A 21,239-nucleotide genomic window follows, 5' to 3' on the forward strand; every position below is an offset into this window, starting at 1 on the left:
CTAAGCGGCAGGCGCTATCAAATATTTGTGATAGATTGGCATCGTTCTCAAGCATTTCAAGTATAGTAGGCTTGAAATCACTATATGTCTACGCTAGCCGCCTGCATGAGGCCGTGGCGCTGCTGAACACAACTATCCCTGCGGTTGGTGCACCAGCATGATACATATATAAGCAATGTGCTTCGTAATTGCCTCTTTGTTCTGTAAAGCCATAATATCCGAGATGGATCGCATAAAGAGGGTGCGATGGCTATTTTTGAGGACAAAAGTTCCGTAATACGTGTGAATGCGTCATGGAGAATGGAACGTAAATCGGTTATCATCCTCTTTCTCGAAAAAGAAACAGAAAACGGGCTAACGCTGCAGTACGACCTCCCATAGTCACGCCGCACAACGTTTATAGGTCTATAACCGTTGGTGCCGCATGCTCGGACCATGCGCTATATAGAACAAACATATCTGTAATCCACGCCTACCACTGCTTGGGATGCTCGTACAGTTCGTAAACGGTCGCTTTGCTGGATAGTTCACACTGTAAGGTATGCTGTTATTACTAACCAAAAATATTTTATTTATGGGAAGAAACCTCATCCACGAAACCAAGTAGTCACGCAACGTAATCTGCAGCGAACAGTTTGAACGCTTGTCAAAGTATAGCAGCTCAACTTCTACCATGGCAGAACGGTACCCACGCTGTTACGATCGTCGTGTACGTTTCATTGCTCCTAAACGGCATCTTAGAACTAGAGAATAATACTGCAGTAAGGTCGCATTAGTGAATGGAATTTTCAGAAATACACAATTGATCTCCGAGGCTGATTGTAGGCTCAAACACGCGCGCAGACGTCGCGCTGCGTGCTCCGTCCGCCTCAACGCCAGCAGAAATTTTGGCCATACCTACTTACCCTGTCACACGGGCACCCGCGAACTCCATTGAACTCATTCGTCTTTACGCGAATGGAGTTGCGCTCCATGTCACTCGGTCGCCCTTGCGCCAAGGAAGTTAAATGGAGATTTTGGGCGAAGGGAGTTCGGCAATGACCATTACGGCTGGATGGAGTACTCTCGTTCCCAGGCAGCTACAGTTCCGCAGAAAACTACGCCAGTAATATCGTCGTAACTGGTTCATTTACAAGTTTTAGCATCATTATTTTTTTTGCCTTGGGATATATGCCACATAATGGAAGTTTTAATTTGTTTTTAAGGGCACCAGCGCCTGTACCCTCTACACCAATACTTCGTAACGCCGCATCGGGAAACGTCGCTCCGCCATTTCGTTTGTTTTTATACGCACGCGAGCCGCACATGTCGTTCAAGCCGTACGGGTAAATTCTCCGGGTGACACGCACCATGAGCAACCAGGCGCACCGCGAAAACGCAGACACGCACGATAACACAGCAGAATGACAACTCGAAGCGCACCGGCCCAACAACGTGACCCCCGCTGCCCACGCATGAGAAGCAAGAGCACAGTGTGGCCAGCATCGCTTGCAACTTCGCTATGCTTGGAAAACAAAAGTCGTGCGGTAACGTACCGCAATGTTTCTCGCTGTGATTTTATATCACTGCATACTGCGTTAAAAAAAATACACATAGACTATTTTAACGGCAACCGTATATGTGAACAGTTGCACGCGGAAGTAAGCGCAGCAGCGCCGTTTCTATACCTGCGGCGCCCGTCGAAAGCTCGCACTGCGCCGTGCAGCTCGGCCGCAATCTTTATTTTATGGCCGCAACTCCATTGCCGTCAATCTCCGTTAGGGAGTTTCATGCTCAACGGAGTTCGCGGGTGCCCGTGTCACAGGGGTACAATTGAACCACTTCAGTACGTCTCACAGAACCGTTTACCGCGTAGAAAACGACACGTAATACTAAGTAGATTGCACGAGTGCTAAAACAAACTCCAGAAACTACTGCCGAGCGTATACCTGACATGCAGAACGGAACGTTCGCCCAAGCCAGCATGCCAACTGCCCATAGATGGCACCACTGCGTTGCAATATGGTGGCGTACATAAAAAAACTGTCTATAGACCAGAACATGCTAGTCTCGCACCCAGACTAACCGAACGCATACTCTCGCACCCGGGTTGCCCGGTCGACCTGCGCTATTTTGTACTGGGCTGCCAAAGTGTGTTCGCCGGCGTCCAGTAGACATGGCAAGCGCCAGCTCTAGGGCTCCAAAGTGCGGAAATGTGCCCGTTCTCACGGATCCAAAGTAGAAGAAGTCATCTGGGCATGATTGCGTCGTGTTTGGATGCCAAAACAACCAGCGGAAAAGGAGCAGGTTGCTTAGCGCTGTTTGCGAAGAGCACAACACACGTAGGGAATCGTGCCGGTGCGGTGTTTTCAGCCTGCGCCGATTTCCATCCGCAACGAAGAATGCCAAGCTGCGCCACCGGTGAATAGCTGCAGTGAATGGGAAGAACTACCAACCCAGTGAAAATGCACGAGTGAGTATTCGATATGTGTATATTTTGGTGCCACGTTCAACTTTGTGCCCTACAAACGTAATACGCAGGTTTGCTCCGAGCACTTTCTGGGCAACAAGCCTACAGAGCAGAATCCCGCGCCGGTGCTTCGCCTTGGCTATAACAAAAAGGCAAGCCTTTTCGTGTTTTCATTCAGGCAGAGCTCCCGACGGTTAAGCGGAACAGTTGAGTTTGCGGTTAGCGATACTTGTAGCTGGTGCACGGAATGACCATTAAGCGTGAACGACAAGTTGTAGGCCTTGCTGATGAGCGTTATTGCTAATGAAAGTAAACCGAAGTCTGCTCGTCACGTAGCATGCGTCCACAAAAACGTAAACGACGACTACTCGTCGCCGAAGGTGTTCTTTCAGCGCACCTACCTTTACGAGCTGGTGTTGCAGGTGCCATTCGTAACGAATTCATTTGAGCCTCCTGAGCTCTAAACTGCGTGCGGGCTGTTATGCGGGGCAAAGCGCAAAATATTTCCGTTCATATGGCGAGGAAAATAAGGTGCTTAATTATTCTTGTATTTTGTAACAAAATTTTGATCGTTCTCACAAGTTTTTTTTTACTGTTTTCTTTAATAAGGGAGCGCCAACAATCCGATGGCCTCGCACAAGCGAAACAGGTCTGGTACCAGGTAGCTGCAGTTGGTGGGGCTAATTTCTTGGAATGCAGGTGCGGTTGTTGTCTTGTACCAAAGGGGTCCTGATGATGCAGCTTTAAGTAGGGATGGTAATTTTACGTGCCCTGTCATGGTTTGTGCAACTGTACAACACCTGCATCTGTCATGCTCGCCCTGTTATACGGGCTTTGACTGCACATGTAGTTGAACATTATAACTACTGTAGTACCTCATTTTCCAATGAGTGCAGGTTTAGCATCATATGCTGCTTGTTCGAGTGCTGTAGGCTTTTGTTCTGAATGTTGTACTCTTAAGTGGTTGCACGATACAATTGGCCTGGTGTATTTTCTATTTCATTTTGAGAGGACTTTATATCTTCGCAAAAGTGATGGCATGGGAAAGAACTACAGCCCTTCTTACTATAACATCTATTTTGTTTTCAGTGTGCAGGTGGTGAAGGGCAGGCGTCTGCTAACCAGGCAGTCAAACGACCTCGCCAGTTGGTTGCCAAGCGCGGCCAACCCAGTAGAGACCATTACAAACAATACCAAACTGAAAGTGCAGATGACAGTGTTCTGCGTGCTTTAATAATATATGGCACCAACACAGTGCTGTAAATTCCTTCACAGGTTACGTGCCAAAAAGCTCACAGGTGTTCTAGCATATAGCGCGTGGTTTGTACAAACGTAATAGCGTACCTACCCGATGTATTCGCTTCTGCAGTCTGCACAGCACTCAGTGTGTCCATTGTGAACTTGCACGAGGTCTTGAAGTTTGATTGAATCCAGACAGCGAAAATGACAGGTTAGAAAAAACGTGAAACACGCCTTCCGCCCAGCTAAAAAGCCCAAGTTTCGCTTTCGCGCCGGGTCGCATCTCCCGGCGTGGCAGCCCAGGCCTGCTACTTCGCGGCGCTTGGGATAGATGGCGCGACCGGCGCTCATCAATATGGCGGCGCCCTTTGAATTCACGGTGTTCTGGTGTATACACCGTTTTTTAATAGGCGCCACCATATTGCTGCGCAGTGGCGCCATCTATGGGCAGTCGGCATGCTGGCTTTGGCGAGCGCTGCGTTTTGCATGGCAGGTATACGCTCGCGCTGGTTTCTGGTGTTTGCTTTCACGCTAGTGGGGTCTATTTAGCATGACATTCGTCTTTTACGTGGAAAACGTTTCTGTGAGAGGTAATGAAGTGTTTGAAGTCTGCACGGCCCGACTTTCTGCTGGCGTTGAGGCGGACGGAGCACGCAGCGCGATGTGCGCGCACGCGTGTTTGAGGCTGTACAATCATCCTCGGAGATCAATTGTGTATTTCTGAAAACTCAGCTCATTAATGTTACTTTATATCAGTATTCTTTAGTTCTAAACTGCAATTTAGGAGAATGAAACGTACACGACGATCATAACAGCGTGGGTACCGTTCTGCTATGGTAGAAGTTGAGCTGCTATACTTTGACAAGCGTTCAAACTGTTAGCTGTAGATTACATTGAGTGACTAGTTGGTTCGGTGGATGAGGTTACCACCCCTGAATAAAATTGTTTTGGTTAGTAATAACAGCATACCTTACAGTGTGAATTAGGCTTGTCCAGCAAAGCGACCGTTTACGAACTGCGCGAGCGTCCGCTGCGAGGTAGATGCTGGATTACAGATCTGTTCTATATAGCGCATGGTCCGAGCATACGGCATCAACGTTTATAGATCTATAAACGTTGTGCGCCGTGACTATGCGGGGTCGTATTGCGGCATTAGCCCGTTTTCTCTTTTTTTCGAGAAAGGGAATGATAACGGAATTTTTCTTTCGGTTGTGTTCATTCCGTTCTCTACGACGCACTCACACGTATTACGGAAATTTTGTTGCGGAAAATAGCTATCGCATTTCTTTTATGCGATCCCTCTCATATATTACGGCTTTACAGGGCAAAAAAGGCAGTGCCGAAACACGTAGCCTATATATATGTATCACGCTGGTTCACCAACCGAAGTGATCGCTTTGTTGAGCAGCGCCATCGACCTCATGCAGGAAGGATAGTGCAGACATATAGTGATTTCAAGCATACTAGACTTGAAATGAGTCAGACAGATGCCGGTGTATCACAAATATTTGATAGAACCTGCCGCTTATATCTTTGGTGATTGCCTTTGGTTGGCCGTACACGAGCATGCGCTCTTATGTTTTATGTTTTTAGTCCCTACGTCAAGCGACCAGATAGTGTGCTGATTTACCATTTCATGCTGGTAATACGGAGACACTGGTTCTCTTCGTTGAATTAAAACCTGCATACGCAAAATAGTTCACAACACATACACACACCGCAGCTGACGATGCACGTGACATGTTTGCGCCCCCAAGAGATATTTTCGCGTACTGTAATTACCAATGCGCCGAAAGGCTTTCCTGACGACCTTATATGAACGGACATTGCGTAAATTTCACAAAGTACGATTTAACACATCTAGAGATCGTTCCGCAGCACGCGACAGCAATACTTTCAAGCAGCGCCGCGCCGGATCGCACAAGCCAGAGAGGAGGAAAGGCTCGCCGTGCGCCCCTTCCTCCTTGCCCGATGAAAAGGTCTATACATGACAGGCTAAAAGACATGTTTTTTCCGCAATTGAACACTCACAAAAGGAACACACATAAAGATAACACGGGCGGCACTTCCAACTGATTTATTTTGGGCTGCGACCCAAGAATGTATATATACATACACGCATGCGGTGGCTCTTAACATATCTACGTAACCCAGCGGTCAAACAATCTAGTTTCCGATTTATAAAGCACGATAGATGTATCACTAATGCAATTTGTACCTTTATTTTTATATATAGTAGGCTTCCATCAGCTCACGTGCTGTTCAAAATCTTCTGCCAAGAATCCTAATCTCATAAAACCATGGTTTGCGCATGCAGGCCTTGCAGTGCGCAGGCAAATGTGCCACAACATCTTTCATTAGATTTAGTTCGTGTTCCCTGGCTCGTTCATTTATGCAGCGTCCAGTCTGTCCTATATAGGACTTGCCGCACTCAAGGGGAATTTCATACACCATGCCTGTAGCGCATCTCCCGTAGGACGTGCTATGCTTCTTGCCACAGCCTTGCTAACCGGTCTCCTCGCGTGTGGTTTTCGAACAGAGTCGACCCAGTTTGACGGGGGCAGGAAAGGCAATGGGTCCTTCTTACCTGGAAAAAGTAGTAGCGTGGAGAGTCTTGATATGGTGAATGACCGTATTCGCAGAAATCTAGCGTCTATACGTGCTGAATTTAGTCCTGCAGAGTTTCTTTCTATTTTTTGCCTTACTTAACTATCAAGGACGCGCGCGCCACAAGTTCAATGCGGTCATGCGGTCGAGGCCATTTCATGTTTTCCATTCCGTCGTCATCAGGCGTAGGGTGCGCAGGATCCAACTCTACAAGCTTATGCTTAGCGAGGTGGTTGCTGGTGAAAATGTGTCCAACTTGGTCGTGAGCTCTATATTTGCAAACGGTAGCGGAAGAAGAACAGCGTTAATCTCTAACACCAATGAAAGCTTAGATTAAATGGATTCGCGCAACAGCTTGGATCCGCATATAATTTTTCTTCTTCTGTAGCGTCGTTGGAGTTGCTCGGAGGCAGAACCATTGACAGCTATCCTGTGTGGTCGGGGTTCGAATACTCTTGGGGCACTGACCATATTAAAGCGAAGCATTCTTCGGCTTATCTCAGGTACTTTGCGGTAGGTAGGACTATAGGTAAGTTCATGTCTCGCATTGGTTCCGGCCTCTTCGATAAAGAATACTTCAAGTGTGCGGCAGTGCAAGTGAACTTCCGCCTGACGCGTAGATTTAACAATAGAAACAAGGCCGGGTAATGGGCAGGGCGGCTTGCGGATTCAGCGCTGTCTTGTTTTTTCTGGCTCAGAATTTTCTACCGAAATAGCCCTAAACACGAATAAGCTCTGGCTATCTCGTAATTGAGAGTAGATGCAAGCACAAAATGGCAACCGACCAGACATATTGCTTGTAGATGACACTAGCCACAACCTTAAAATGTGTGTAGTGCATATTTGCAAAGGCTTACCCTACCACAATGCACCACACCGCACCACGCCATACTGTGCACTGGTTCATATGGACGCTGCCCAGCTGGAAGAAGGAAACCGGCTTTAGACGGCACGATGGTCAGCCAAAGACGCCAGGGAGACCGAGCGCACTGCCCAGCTCAAAAAAGAAAATTGGAGGACGCTTAAGCTTCGCCTTCAAGAGTGGAACGCGACAGCGTTCCCGTCGACCCGCCGAGAGGTGTAAGACAGTGGGCTACGGCGCAGCGACTACGCGCCCCGCATCGGACGCGGTGAGCGTCGAGCAGCGCCGCGTTCGGCGCGGCAACGAAACGTGCGCCTGAGCAAGCGACGCACGCCTGAGCCTTAGAAACAGCTCGTTTCTAAGGCAACACCGCATTCACTAGAGGCGCTTTTGTACCGCTTTGAAGCATCGTACTCGTGGCTCAGCCATTCTACTTCCTGACGCGCTAGCGAACGGACGCAGGATCATGAGCTCCGCTGGAGCGGCGTTTGCGGCCCTCGCCGGCCGCGGCAACAGGAACAGCGTCGAAGACGTAAAGGACTACGAGATCGTTCTGCCTACTCTGCCCACCGGTCGTGTTGTTTTAAACACGTTGTTTCTGCACGGCGACGTGCGGGTGAGGCCCTACAGGGTCGAAGATTTCCGAGACGCCCTCGCCAACGCTGGTGTGCTCCCCGAGGTCGTGGCGTTGGGAGCGTACCAGATCAACCATGTGTGGGCGGTGACGTTGAACAGCGCGGAAGCCACAAGAAAACTGGCTGCTTTCAAGGAGCTGCAAGTTAAAGGCCGTCGCTGCATTGTTATTGACCCCGAGGACCAGCAGGTTAAACTGCGGCTGCATTGGATGCTCCACGGAGTGCAAGAAGAAGACATCAGGACTGCTTTTGCGGCGTTCGGGAAAGTAACCGAGGTGACGCGGGAGCACTGGCGCGTCCTAGGCATGAGAGAGAAGGGCTCAACCACGAGAACCGTGCTGCTCAAGCTCAAGCCGGGAATAAAGGTGGACGACCTGCCCCACCAGGTTCGAGTCGCCGGTGAGTTGGCCCTTGTGGTGGTACCCGGGCGGCCGATGCAGTGCCTGCGCTGCCATGGCACGGGCCATGTTCGCCGTGACTGTAAGGTGCCCCGGTGCTCGAAGTGCAGACGCTATGGACACGCGGACGCTGACTGCGTCCGTACCTACGCGGCGGCTACCGGGCTGGGAAAGACGGACGAGATCGCCGAACTCATGGACGTCGTTGAAGCCGAGGATGCAGCGAGGGGAACGGACGAGGCGGGCAAGCAAACGGGGCCACTCGACTCGTTAGCGTCTACCGGTGGAGACGCCCTCGCTGGGGATGGTTCAGCGAGCCAACAACCAGCGGATGACGTGCCTAGGTCAAACGAGACAACCGGAAAGGATGGGGAGAACACTCCGGAGCCCAAGGTCGTCGAGCCCAAGGGTCCGAACGAGCTGCAACCGGACAAGAGTGGTGCCCGCACGTCGACCAGCGTCTCCGCTGCGGCGAAGCGTTCCCACGCCCAAACCAGCGCCGACGGTGACCAGACTGCGACGCCTGGAGCCGAGGAGCCCCCGGCAAAGGCGCCTCAAGGCCGGCGTTCATCGTTTCGGCCGCGCCCTAACGTTCCGGCAGACAAGCGTGCCGGAAATTCGGAGTCCCTAGGACACGCTCATGTTCTTCCGCCGGACGGCACTGGCGGCGATGGCGGCGTCTAGCCTCGTGCTAGACGCGAGAGGTAAGCACCATATTGCCGGTCTCTTCCCCTATTGTTAAGATGGCTCCAACGTGTCCGTTGAAAGTCGCTACTCTAAATGTTCGAGGACTGGCAGGGAAAAGAAAGCAAGGCCAGCTTTACCGGCTTATAACGGAGCACGACATTGATGTGCTAGCCGTGCAGGAGACGAAAGTCGACGGTGAAGAGGAGACCGGCGTTATGGTGCGGCGTTTCACGTCTAGGTTTTCTGCCGTAGTCAGTCATGCGGTGGGCACATCCGCTGGCTGTGTCCTTTTTGTTAAGAAGTTGCCGGGGCTAGAGGTGCATGCAATTTATTCGTGCGTGTCGGGCCGATGTGTTGTCGTCGATTTTTCGTTCAGCAACGACGAGTGGCGTATTGTGTGCTTGTACGCGCCCAATAAGGTGGATGAAAGGGCTCAGTTTTTTCACCACATAGAAGAGCGTCTATGCAAGGGAAGACAGCTCATAGTAATGGGCGATTTCAACTGTGTCCTCAGTGCGCGGGATAAAACAAGTGTTCGGGGATTCAGAGACAAAAGCACGGAAGTGTTGTCGCGAATGCTAGAGAACTGGGACCTTGAGGATGTAGCAGAGTGCCTCGAAGGAGCGCGTGCTGTAAAGTACACACGGTTTGAGGGCTCTAGTCACGCACGGCTCGACCGCATTTATGCGTCTGTTGACATCCTTCCGGAATGTAACAGTTACGAGGTAATGCCAGTGTCGTTTTCTGACCATTGTTTAGTTCAGTGCTGCATAGGCATCCCAAAGCGAGGCAACCCTTTCTCATGGGAAACGTGGAAATTAAATAAGCTTCTTCAGGATGAACCGTTTAACCGAGCAGTAAGAGAAGAAATACGGAAAATAGACCCCAGTAAAAAACTTCACGTATGGCAGCAGTGGGAGCTGAGTAAGGAAACCCTAAAAATAAAGGCAATAGAGAGGGCCACCTGTATTCGTTTTGCAGAGAAACAAAAAGAGACTGAGTTAAAGACGCTTCTTCATAAACTGCTCAGGCAGGAATCTCAGGCACCGGGCAAATGGATAGAAGACATAAGCAAAGTGAAACAACAGTTAGAGCAACTCGAAGAGCAACGCTACCGGGGAGCCCTGGTGAGGGCAAGGGCTGAAGACACAGCTGCAGGTGAAGCGCCTTCGAAGCGAGCGCTAGGGTTAGAAAAAGCACGCGCTGAAAGGAACCACATCGACGGCATAGAATGGCGCGGGACCTTATCAACAGACACTGACGACATCAAAGCAGCTTTTCATGAGCATTACCAGGCGCTATTCTCGTACCACAAAGTAGACGCTACCACATTTGGGAATGAGTTTTTGCGGGCAATACCCCGACTGGACGACGAAAGAAAGCAAAGATTGGAACTAGAGATAACAGAATCCGAAGTTGAACAGGCCATAGACAACTTAAACCCAGGAAAATCGCCTGGACCAGACGGCTTTAGCGCCGGTTTTTACAAAGAATTCAAGCACGAAATTAGCCCTGTATTGAATGTAATCTTTAACGAAGCTTACAAATGGAACACATTGCCTCCGTCTTATGGTTCGTCACACACAGTACTCATTCCTAAAACTGATGATGCAGCGAAATTAAGATATGTTACGGCGTATCGTCCCATAGCACTCACCAATATCGAGTATAAAATCTTTATGAAGATATTGGCGCGAAGATTGCAGACAGTGATACAGGACATCGTCGGGCCTCACCAGACATGTGGGATTAAAGGCCGGACTATTGTTACTAATATTCACAAGGCACGCAGTGTACTTGAATGCTGTGATGATTGTAATAGTCGGATTGCCATTTTACAGATTGACCTCGAGAAGGCTTTTGATTGCGTGGCTCATGAAATCTTGTTTGCCGTTTTAGACTATGCCAATCTCGGATCTGTAATCTGCGAGGGGGTCGCCCTGGCGTACCGTAACTGCACGACCAGATTGATCGTGAATAAGAGTTTAGGGGCTCCCATCAGCCTGCGACGTTCTGTGCGTCAGGGCTGCCCCCTCAGCCCTCTGTTGTTTTGTATCTATATTGAAACCCTGTGCATGAGATTGATTGAAAACAATAGAATTACGGGATTTAAGCTTCACGCAGTTGAAGTGAAGCTGCTGGCTTATGCAGATGATGTCGCTGTTTTTGCGGAGGATCAGGGGAGCATAATCGAGGCTGTCAAATGTGTCCGTAAATTTAGCCATGTCACTGGTAGTGGAGTTAACTGGTCGAAGTGCCTCGGGCTCGGGCATGGATCATGGCCAACGAAGCCAGATCATTTTGCCAACGTGCATTGGGTGACGACCCCAGGCAAGTACTTGGGCGTCCCGCTCGATGCCTATCGTGATAGCGAGCAGTACTGGAAAGGGCAGGTCAAAGACACACAGGAGAGAGCTGAGAAGTGGAAAGGCACTAACCTTTCTATCTTTGCCAGAGCCACCGTTTGTAACCTTTTCTTTATCAGCAAGCTTTGGTACGTAATGCAGGTATTGCACTGTTCACGGTCCAACGTTCAGAAGCTACACAGGATTTTCGCCATCTTTGTCTGGGCGTCGGGATGGGAGCGCTGTAGCCGGACCAACTTGTTCCGCCGGGTAAAAGATGGGGGGCTGGGATTGGGCCACCTCTTTGTGCGGCAGCTGGTAAACCGGTTCTTGTTCTTTAGGGACTCAACCGACCCTTTCTTGCGCACGGTATGTCAAATAAGGCTGAGTAGACAAATACCAGAGTATGTGGTTTCAACCGCAGAGTTTTCGGGAGGGATTCGAGGGTTTTACAAAGAGGTCGTATCGAGTGTCCGATTTCTTTCAGTGCGCTTCTCGAATGATTACCTTTCCGTTGTGAACAAAAAGAAACTGTATTGTGCTTTGTGTGACGTCCTTTTCCCAGTGCCACTGTACAGGTCCTTGTACGGTGGAGGCCCAAGCAGCGATGTTTTAAAAAGGGTAAAAAAAATGCAGGTCCCGCCAGGAACAAAGACCTTCTTCTTTAAATTACACACGGGAACATTACCAGTTAAGAAGTTTTTGGAGGCAAAGGGAGTGTATTTACCGTGGGGAACACACTGTTTAATTTGCAAGCAGCCAGAGACAATAGACCATGTCTTTTTAAACTGTTCGGGAGGCGTGTTCTTCTGGGATGTATTGCAGAGGACACTAAAGAAAGACTTTCCACTAGACGCGTATGGCATTCGTTACTTAAGCATAGATAACGAGGACGGGGTGCCTTTTGACCTAATTATGCTCTTGGGCCTCCACTGTATTTGGCGCGCGAGAATGGCGGGATACCATGTTGATAAAGATGCGCGGCCTGCACGAATGTATTTCAGGGAACAGATGCACTGGTTTGTCGCTCTGCATAAGGCGACAGAGCAACCACCCAAGTGGCTCCCAAGAGTAGAGCCGTTGGTTCATTTGCGTGAATTTTGATTACACTCAGCCAGTAAAATACTGGTTGAATACGTGCACAACAGCAAATGTATGTTCTACTTTGGTTTTTGTTACGGTGATTGTCTCCTCTTGTAAATAGTTATGTACCAAAAATCGGGCAATAAAGAAAAAAAAAGTACTCGTGGCTCAGTGGTAGCGCCTCCGTCTCACACTCCGGAGACCCTGGTTCGATTCCCACCCAGCCCATCTTGCAAGTTGTTTTTTATTCATAAAGTGCCTGCTGGGATTTATCGCTCACGGCCAACGCCGACGACACCGGTTTTTCTGCGACACGAACTCCTTAACGCTGTCGCGTTAAAAGCACCTGAAGGAGACGCGACCAAACGCCTCAGCAAAGCCCGATTCTTGCTCCGCGATCTCGACGCAAGAGGTCGCGTGCTGGGTCGCCACTGACCGAAGGACTAGCTTCACCGCGCGTTCGTATCGAGGCTAGCTGGGTGACGTAATGCTCTCTCCTAACTTTCTGCTTCCTCCGTGAAGGCGAAGCAGCGCATCAGATGCTTCCGGCGCCACGCCACGCTGCAGCTCGGCGAGCGCAGTAGATCCGTAGCAAATTGCATTTCCCAGAATTGAAGTGTATGGTACGTGCCCTGCATCTGTCTTTTGAACGTCGCTATTGGAAATAACAAATAAAACTTCAGCGTACAAGAATTTACTGCTTGAGTGATATTGCGAACGAACATTAGGAGGAACTCGGAAGCTACATATTTTGTAACTTATTTGGGCAATACCTAACGTATGTAAAAGCGGTCCTTTAAAAAGGGTTGGGGGACAGAGGCCGCATTTCTTTTTTCATGTTTTGACTGGTTGCCCATAGGGAAGGAAATTGAACAAGAGAAGACACGGCAAAAACTGGCAACAGGAAATACGTCACGCTGGTATTAATGTCAACCGTTGCTGCTGCGAGCATCGAAAAAGAAAAAAAGAATTTTGAAGTGAAGTCAACGGGCACTCATATTTTTTAAATTCTTTCCCGGTAAAACTAGAAACATCTGCGTAGAAATTAAGTTATGCTTTGCGACCTACTTGGGACACCCAGCGACAGGCCAACGGCACGCCAGGTGCATGTGTCATGCGTCAGACACGCCGCCGAAGCGAGCGTGGCCGGCTGCGCATGTGCGCATTGGCCTGTCCGGCGACCCGTCTGCCTGTTTCTCATTTTTTTTTTAAAATTTAGCCTGGTTTGCTGGGCTCCCCGCGCATTCTTGCGTTTCTTCTGCACTTCGACGCGGCACAACAGCGCTGTTGGACGATGGAAAATTGAGAAATCTTGTTTGACAGTCTGTGACGCCTTTCAAGCACTTAGGCTTGCGGCACGGAACCTAGACTTGTGACGCAGTTCGCGAAAAACAGCTCAGCCATCCTGGCGCGGTTATGTTGAGTTAATGACTCGCACTTGGAGATATTTGCGACGCTTTCTGTGAGTCTCACATTATTTTAAGTAATTTCGGTGGTGTTTGGGCGCGCTCGCCGCGGCTGGTGTTGTGACGCAGTTAGCGAAAAGCAAGCAGCTCGGCCGTGTGACGCAGTTCTTTCGCGTGTACTGAATCGTATTAGGGCAAGTTCGTGACGCTTTCTTTGAACCCCAACATGATCGTAATTGATTTCGTTACGTTTTGGGATAATTTGGGGCACACGCCGCGCCTGTCGTGACGCAGCGAAAAGCAGCTCGGCCATGGTGACAAAGTTATACAGTTCTCAGCGGGACGAGTTTGTGACGCTTTTTATGGCCCCGCAACAATATTTCAGTACTAAAGCTTTTCGAAAACGGGACGAGTCATTCGCAAGAGTGATAACACGGGAGTGTTGCTTGCGCAGGCAGAACGCGCAGAAGATAACGCCAAGGAGCTCAAACACCAGGAACTTGTAACTCGAAAATTACGTCTTCTGAACGACTGAGAACAGGCTTTACACCGAAGCATTTATCTAGAGTGCGCGTAGAAGGAATTCTGCGAGCGTCTAGCACGCTCTAGTTGAGAGCTTGTGTTGTGGCCACCTCTGCATGTGTATACGTAGCCCACTATCATGCCGGTTGAAGACAAGTTATTTTGGGAACGCATAGTCGCCCGTGTATTTGTGCACTTAACGTGCAGGAAATAAGGCCCGGGAATGGAGGAATGCTTGCAAATCGGATGTTTTCGTGATATTTACGGCATTGTTTGGTATGAGTCGGGCATTTTTTACGTCATGCCTGAAAAGAGAATTCCTTTTGTTTGTAATACCTCCCATTCACCACTTTAGCATGTTTCGCGTATAGATGCATTATTACTAAGTCTATACCAAAACGACAAATACTTGTAATTTGCTTTTTTCAGCTGATGTCGTCCGGTGGAGCTTCGTACCACAACTAATGCTGCTTATCTGGTGCCACAACGTTGGATGAATGTAGAAAAACCCGGAACGAGCATTTATATTGAGTAAAATAAACATTTCCACATTTCACAAGGCATCTTGCGCATTCTCCATGTAATCGCACGCGGGACATATTTGGTGGAGGCTTATAAAGATCGTTCGCAATCATTTTTACTTAATAATAAAACGATTCTGCACCAATACCGTGTGCGGTTTAGCAGAAGAAGAAAAAAAGCAAAAAAAAGCCAGCAAGTGATGCATATTAGAACAGCCAGCATAACGCGTTCCAGCTAGCGTTCAAAACGCGTGCCCGAAAGCATAACCGGAAGTGTGGCTCAGGTATTAATGTCGGCGGCTTGGCACGCTGCCGTCAATTCAGCCGCTGGGCTAAATGGGAGTGTCCGCTCCTGTTGAATGCTTTCTCTATGCTTTGCAAAGATGATCTCGTTTAGCTCTCGCAACGAATCTAATTGTCCGGTGCATCTATCTGCGCGTATCGCCAGCCTGGGCACCACGTATTGCTTTGTGGCAGCCTATAGGTGAAGCAGCTATGGACAAACCAGCACCCTTCAACACCCAACGAAAGCTTAGTGCTTGTTTTTTTTTTCAGTGTAAAAGTTTCGATGCCGGTTGACGCCATCATCGACTCCATCGAAGAAGCCGTAGGCGCCGGAGGATTGCAGTATCTGCAACAACACGGAGGCAACAAGTTCTTGGCAGCCGTGCGTTCCGCGCGACCAAGGCAGCCAACATGGCGGCGAAAGGCTTTCTGCTGCTCGCCACCAAAGTCGTACCACTGGAAAGCATGGGCACTCCAGCGGTCTACACACGTAGTGCGCGCCGATGGACGCGCCACTGGTGGCGGCCTTGCGCAGAACACACGGGAGAGGAGCCAGCCGCGCGCCGTAGTTTGTTGCGTCGTGGATAGTGATTCTCTGTCTTATTCACGTTTTCAGAGCAAAATAGCTAACACCCTTCGCATGTGTGGGGTGGCCAAAGCTTCAAGGAATGTCGAAGAAGAATTGTTGCAGGGCGGGGGCCTCAAATGCCGGGGAACACGTGCCGGCGATACTGTACTAATGATTCCCCGCAAATCTTCATCAGCGGGAGCAACGGTAGCAATGAATCGTCGCTTCGGCGGGAAATTTCTTGTTCTCATCCTTTCTTTTGTGGCGTAGGTGTTTTTTTCCACTCGAGCATAGTTAGACGCGTAAGCGACGAAGTTCGTCTGCAGTGCAGCATGCGCTTTAAATGCATTTCGCTAAAGTTCGGAATGCCGTTTGCCACTTATATTTTGTTTTCCTCTTCTCTACCGCGTTGCGCTTGCGAGGCTGCACGACGGCACAAGCACATTGTATTGTATGTGAAAGCTGCTGTAGTTTGCAAGAACTGGAATTGTTGCTTTTACGTGGCCCGGTAAATCCCCGCAACAACTGTCGCGCACTTCATGTTTTTGTATCTATTTTATGCGTGGATTCGCACATGTTTAACTGTTGCTAGTCGCTTCATTATTAACTCTTGTTGATTCTTTTGAGCTGCTAGGTTTGCACCCTGCCCTGTTCGTAAAGGGTATAAATCACGCTGTGCCTTATCGGAATGATACCAAGGAAGTGCTTCTTTAACAGCTTTATTCTTTTCACCCGAGGACATCTTAGATATTCTGCTTTGTGGGGGGGAAATGTGTTTAGAAAGTAAGTTGGTCAGGGCGAGAACTGCTGATAGTTGCTGCATATGGCCCTTTTCTTTCATTTTTCGCTGAAAAGCTCGAGTCACGTTTGGGAAGTCATCCCACCTCGACGCTGCCTGAGCAGAATTAACACGCCCAGTGATTTTTGTTCGTTTCACAAAGTAGTCAATTCTTGCATGTGAATTTTGCACTCAACTGAATTATTTCTTATTATGCTTACGCCACAAAGGACTAGACCTGGCCTTGCCGCCAGTGCTCATATACTTTGACTGCCGCTGCTCTGCTGTTAAATATATCATGTGGTACCTCTCTATAGTAATATAAAAAAAAGTACTGAAAAGTTAGTCAGACTTTAGCTATCATTGGCGCCTCTATAGCTGGTGCACTAGGCCTATATGACGGTGTATTAGCCCCGAGAACGAACTACAGGGGCACTGCGAGCGCCACTCGCGTGACGTCAGGACACGGACTCGCGCCTGTCGTTTGCTCTTTTGCAATGTTTCCGTTTGTTCGCTCTCGTTTCCAGTGATTGTGTACTAATGACGGGCCTCTCTCTCTCTCACACACACACATAACGACAGTCGGTCGCTTCCGTTGCAGGAGACGTGTGCCATATCGTCGGTAAAAGCTAGTGAGGGACACACGGCGATAGAGACGCCTAGGAAAATATGCATGGGGGAAGTTTTGGGGCCAGATGGCAGCAAATGCAATCGCTATGTCGTCCAGATCGAATGTATAATTCCCCCTGAATTAACAACGCAAATTGTCCAGCGTAGAATCCTCGATCTCCCGCAGACGCCAGATACATTTCAGATCATCGAGCTTTCACTGTAATGGGGGTAATAGCGCTGGAAGGCAGGGGCAAGAGCGAGACAACAGGACAAGCGCTAACTTTCAACTGAGTGCTTATGTCCAGAAAAACAAAGTATTCGTAGGCCGCACACCGAAGAGGCCCAATCACCGCACATAAAAACCAGCCACTTCCAGGAACGCAAAGTCACTTGTAATCAGAGCAAATTGAGCCTATATTATTTATGTTTGCGATTGACCCGTTGTTAAGGTGTTTTAGCGAGATCCCTCTTGTAAGAGGTCTTCTTATGCCGGGAACGAGGTGCATAAAGGTACCAGCGTATGCAGATGACTTTTTTCTTACGGAATGGGGACAATGTTGTAGAAGTATTTCGTATTTATGATCAATAGGCATTGATGTCAGACGGCAAAATAAATATGAGGAAATACGAAGCATTAAGTTTAGAACGCGCTGCGATAACATTATCAGAAGGCATTAAACTGACTGAGCATATGCAACTACCAGGCATCAAATTTTGTACAAGTGGTGTTTCACCTGGCACGTGGCGAGACATTTCCAGCTCCACCAAAGAGCAGTCGGAAGCAGTGACTGCGTCGCCACTACCGCTGGTAGAAAGGGCTTTCTTTATTAAGAACGTACTGTGCAGTAAACTGTGCTTTGCGGCAAGGGAAGCTCTCCCTCCGTCCCGATCAGCACGCGTAGTAAACTCACTTATAGTCTTCTAGTTCTGGCTTAGCAAGTCACAATATCTAACACAACAATTTTTGTGTCTGCCGTAATCCAATCCAGCGGATGATGGAGCTTGCTGGGCATAGTTGCGTTTGGTAAGATACTGTGCTCTAAGAGTATACATGATCTCCTCTATGGTTATGAGTACCCAGGTAGGCTACTGTACCTTTAGTGGCTGAGCCATTACCGTGGAACGCTTATGCCTCAGAGAACAGACAACTTGCTTCTAACAGCGGTAACACCAGCACCGAAGTATGCAACGGTTGCGCGCTTCCAAAGTCAGCTTGTACAACTAAGAAATACGAAGTAACATGCAACAACAGATTCAAGGCTTTGTGAAATGTTGTGTGAGACAGCTGTACCTCCATCGACAGCTACTACGCAAACATGGACAGCCGTACTTTCACCCGCTTTGCCCTATCAAGTGAAGGATCTTCATTGGCAATATCAGTGGGGCATTCTACCTAAAAGACATAGGCTTGAACGCTGGCATATGGTAGCGAATGATATATGCATACATAGCGCACAAACAGAGACCAACGCGCATGTAGTTAAGGAGTGCATTGTAGTGCGCACCTCCTGGAAGCTGGTTGCAAGGATGTTTGGAATATCCATCGTGCGGCCACAACAGCACCGAGATCGGTTTGCGAGTCGCGTCTACTACAGCATTAGATGCGTTTTGTGGTGCTCCCGCAACGTTGCAGAACGACCTCGGCAGTCAAATAGAGCGATGTACCCCAGGGTACTCAAACTACGGGCGATAGTAAGGGGCCATCTTTAAGAACTGCTGTTGCAACTCGGGAACGCCTAGTTTCTTCGCCGCTGGTCTACGCGGTACATAACCGTCTCTTGAGGCAATGTTCCTACAGCCAACATGACGCCCGAATTCTGTTTGCCTGAGCAGAGACATTGTAGCTGTGTGTACCGCGCGTGTCATTCATGAATTCGAGCATGACAAAAATGCTTTTGCAAGTAGATGTGTGTTTTTATGTGTAGTCAAGCCAGTGTCATGCAGACACCATTTGCTATTTTGTTTGCTCATCCGTTTTGTTTATATCAAGTATGATGTATTGCATGTGCTATATGTTATATTGTACTATACGTTCATACTACAGTTGTACGCGTGCCTACAGGTGAATGGGTTTTCTTGTCAACTTGCACGGATGTCCTCATATGAGTGTCCGGATAACGGCTCTGGCTTTTGGTTCAAGGTCACCCGAAGGTCGTCGACAACGGAAGCTACAAGCATTTCAAGCTTAATAATTAGATTTCCTTATATAAATGTAGGTTCATCTAGATGAGGAGACCAGCACGCACACCAGCTCTAAATTTTCTGTCTGGGCAGGCTCAGGTAACTGCTCCAGTATTTACTTGATGCACAATTTTTCAGTACATCAGCTGGACGGCTATTCAGTTTGCGGGAGCTTTTGAACGGCTAGCAAAGGAGCCGGTTAGTGCTCCGAAAATGTCTTGAACCAAATGGCAGGCACCCTGGGACAACATTTAAATACACACACCGATGACCGAACGTTGATGGGCAGGCGCACGACGCTGTATTGGGTTGAGCGTCTACCTGCAGATAAACACGCAGAAAAGTAAACGTTGGAGTGATAATGCACAACTGCTCATGTGCGTTGCTTTTGACCTGCTATGCCCCTAATTGTACAGCTGTCACCATCTGTTGTCAGTGTGCGGGAGGATCAAATGCGGTCAGAAGCTGGGGTATTTGCCCTCTGATGTCGAAAAGAGAAACAAGGATGGATTTACTGCTTCATGTGACACAGGAGGTTCAGAAGTTCCTAGTGCAGGTGCGACTGGAAGCCCGACGTTTATCTACGCACGATATTATTTGGGCTAATAGTCTGGGCGATCGACATTCTGCCACATGAACGGACAGGTCGACACGGACATCGTAGAGCGGGGCTGTGAATTGTGAGAAACACAGAAAATAGGTGCCATGATCGATACGGATGGGTTACGAGACTGAAATATTCTGGAGTGGAAAATATTGGCCCGACAGTCACCGCCCTTCGCCAACAGGGTTAGCGTCTATGTGTGACTGCCTACCGGGTGCGAAGCCGCGTCACATTTCATACACGCGGTGTTCATTGCTGCGGACCTCTGAAGAGTTCAACGCGACTTGAAGTGTCCTGAATGATAAGTAGACGGGTTCGTACCACACAACTTTCTGCGCTGTTATGGCAGTATCTCCCCACAAATGCAACACTTCTATGTGAGAGGTTCGCTGTCCCCAAATGATTTTCCACCAAAAGTGCCACTAAGATGTAAATTTCGCACTGCAAATTACCGTCGCTCACCATCAAACCCACACCAGAAAACTAGGACATTCTATGGAGCGGTGTTCTCAAATGCATCACGGATATCAAATTTTATCTCAACAAGTTGTAGAAAACTTGATAGATACTTGGAAAACCAGACGGTCGGGGCGGCACTGAACAGCGGTTATGGCCCGATGCAAATATATAGGGAGATGCAATGATGTGGCTCGGTTGTGCTATTTCTTAAGTAGTCGTATCTCCCGTAGTCATGACAAGAGAAGCTTAATGTTAGTGATGTGCGTTTCTGCTGTGAAACGCGCACTGAACGAAGTACTCGTTGCACGAATCATGACGGATCGCGAAAAATATCTGAAACCGCGATTTAGATTTCAAATTGTAGTTTCTGGCATACGGAACCCGTTGAAAAATTTTCTAAGAATTGAGGAATCGGTCTTCAGACGATCAATGTACACAGAAATATACGAGTAGGTTTATCATAGTGTTCAAGAAACACCATTTGATTATTTGCTCTCGTAAAAAGAAAACAAATATAAAATGTTTGATACCCGAAAGATGACTTGCCGACAGGAGAATGTTGGCTGGCCATGACGCTGTGGCATGGTCGACTTGGTATTCCTCCATAAAAAGTACGTACAGGTAGCCTCGGTTAGATTCGATGATTGTTGTAAGGAATGTTACGCCAGCTGCAACAAGTGGAATAATCCAGCAACGGTCTTGCAAGCGGCTGGTTGTCTTGCCGACTGCTGAGGTCTCATTCTTGGGTGCTGCACTCATGGCTACCGGCGTATGTGTTTCGGGCATAATGTCAGGACCAATTCTTCCGAGCAGCAAAATTTCACCGAAGCTACGGCACCAGAAGAGATCACGAAGGTTCTACCTACCGGCTGTTCACTTTTTCCGGTGAAGCTACTACCACTTCTGTAAAGTCACTCAATCTGAAAGCGATATCAGAAGGAGATAATAGTGGAAGATAATTGCCGCATAATTATTAATGAATTGACTTTGGTGAATCA

At 48.6% G+C, this 21,239-nt stretch overlaps 2 protein-coding genes across 3 annotated transcripts in view; one reads left to right on the forward strand and one right to left on the reverse strand.

Moving 5' to 3' along the window:
• The window catches only part of LOC135909465 (monocarboxylate transporter 9-like), a 64,886-nt gene extending 44,011 nt beyond the window's left edge, over positions 1–20,875 (reverse strand). Inside the window, exon 1 of the mRNA XM_070536705.1 lies at positions 20,772–20,875. Within this exon, the coding sequence (XP_070392806.1) occupies positions 20,772–20,847 (76 nt within the window). The 5' untranslated portion in view covers positions 20,848–20,875. The remainder of the gene's footprint in view (positions 1–20,771) is intronic.
• LOC139057911 (uncharacterized) lies at positions 7,602–15,533 on the forward strand. 2 transcript variants are annotated; one of them, XM_070536704.1, is made up of 2 exons: positions 7,602–8,894; positions 15,310–15,533. In XM_070536704.1, the coding sequence occupies exon 1, from the start codon at positions 7,624–7,626 to the stop codon at positions 8,872–8,874; it is 1,251 nt and encodes a 416-aa protein (XP_070392805.1). In that variant the 5' UTR covers positions 7,602–7,623; the 3' UTR covers positions 8,875–8,894; positions 15,310–15,533. The 2 variants fall into 2 exon arrangements, with proteins under 2 accessions (XP_070392805.1, XP_070392804.1); XM_070536703.1 differs by lacking the exon at positions 15,310–15,533 and adding an exon at positions 14,663–14,782.
• Positions 20,876–21,239: the final 364 nt, after the last annotated feature.

This window comes from Dermacentor albipictus, chromosome 3 (assembly GCF_038994185.2).
Source record: "Dermacentor albipictus isolate Rhodes 1998 colony chromosome 3, USDA_Dalb.pri_finalv2, whole genome shotgun sequence".
Lineage (NCBI taxonomy): Eukaryota > Metazoa > Arthropoda > Arachnida > Ixodida > Ixodidae > Dermacentor > Dermacentor albipictus.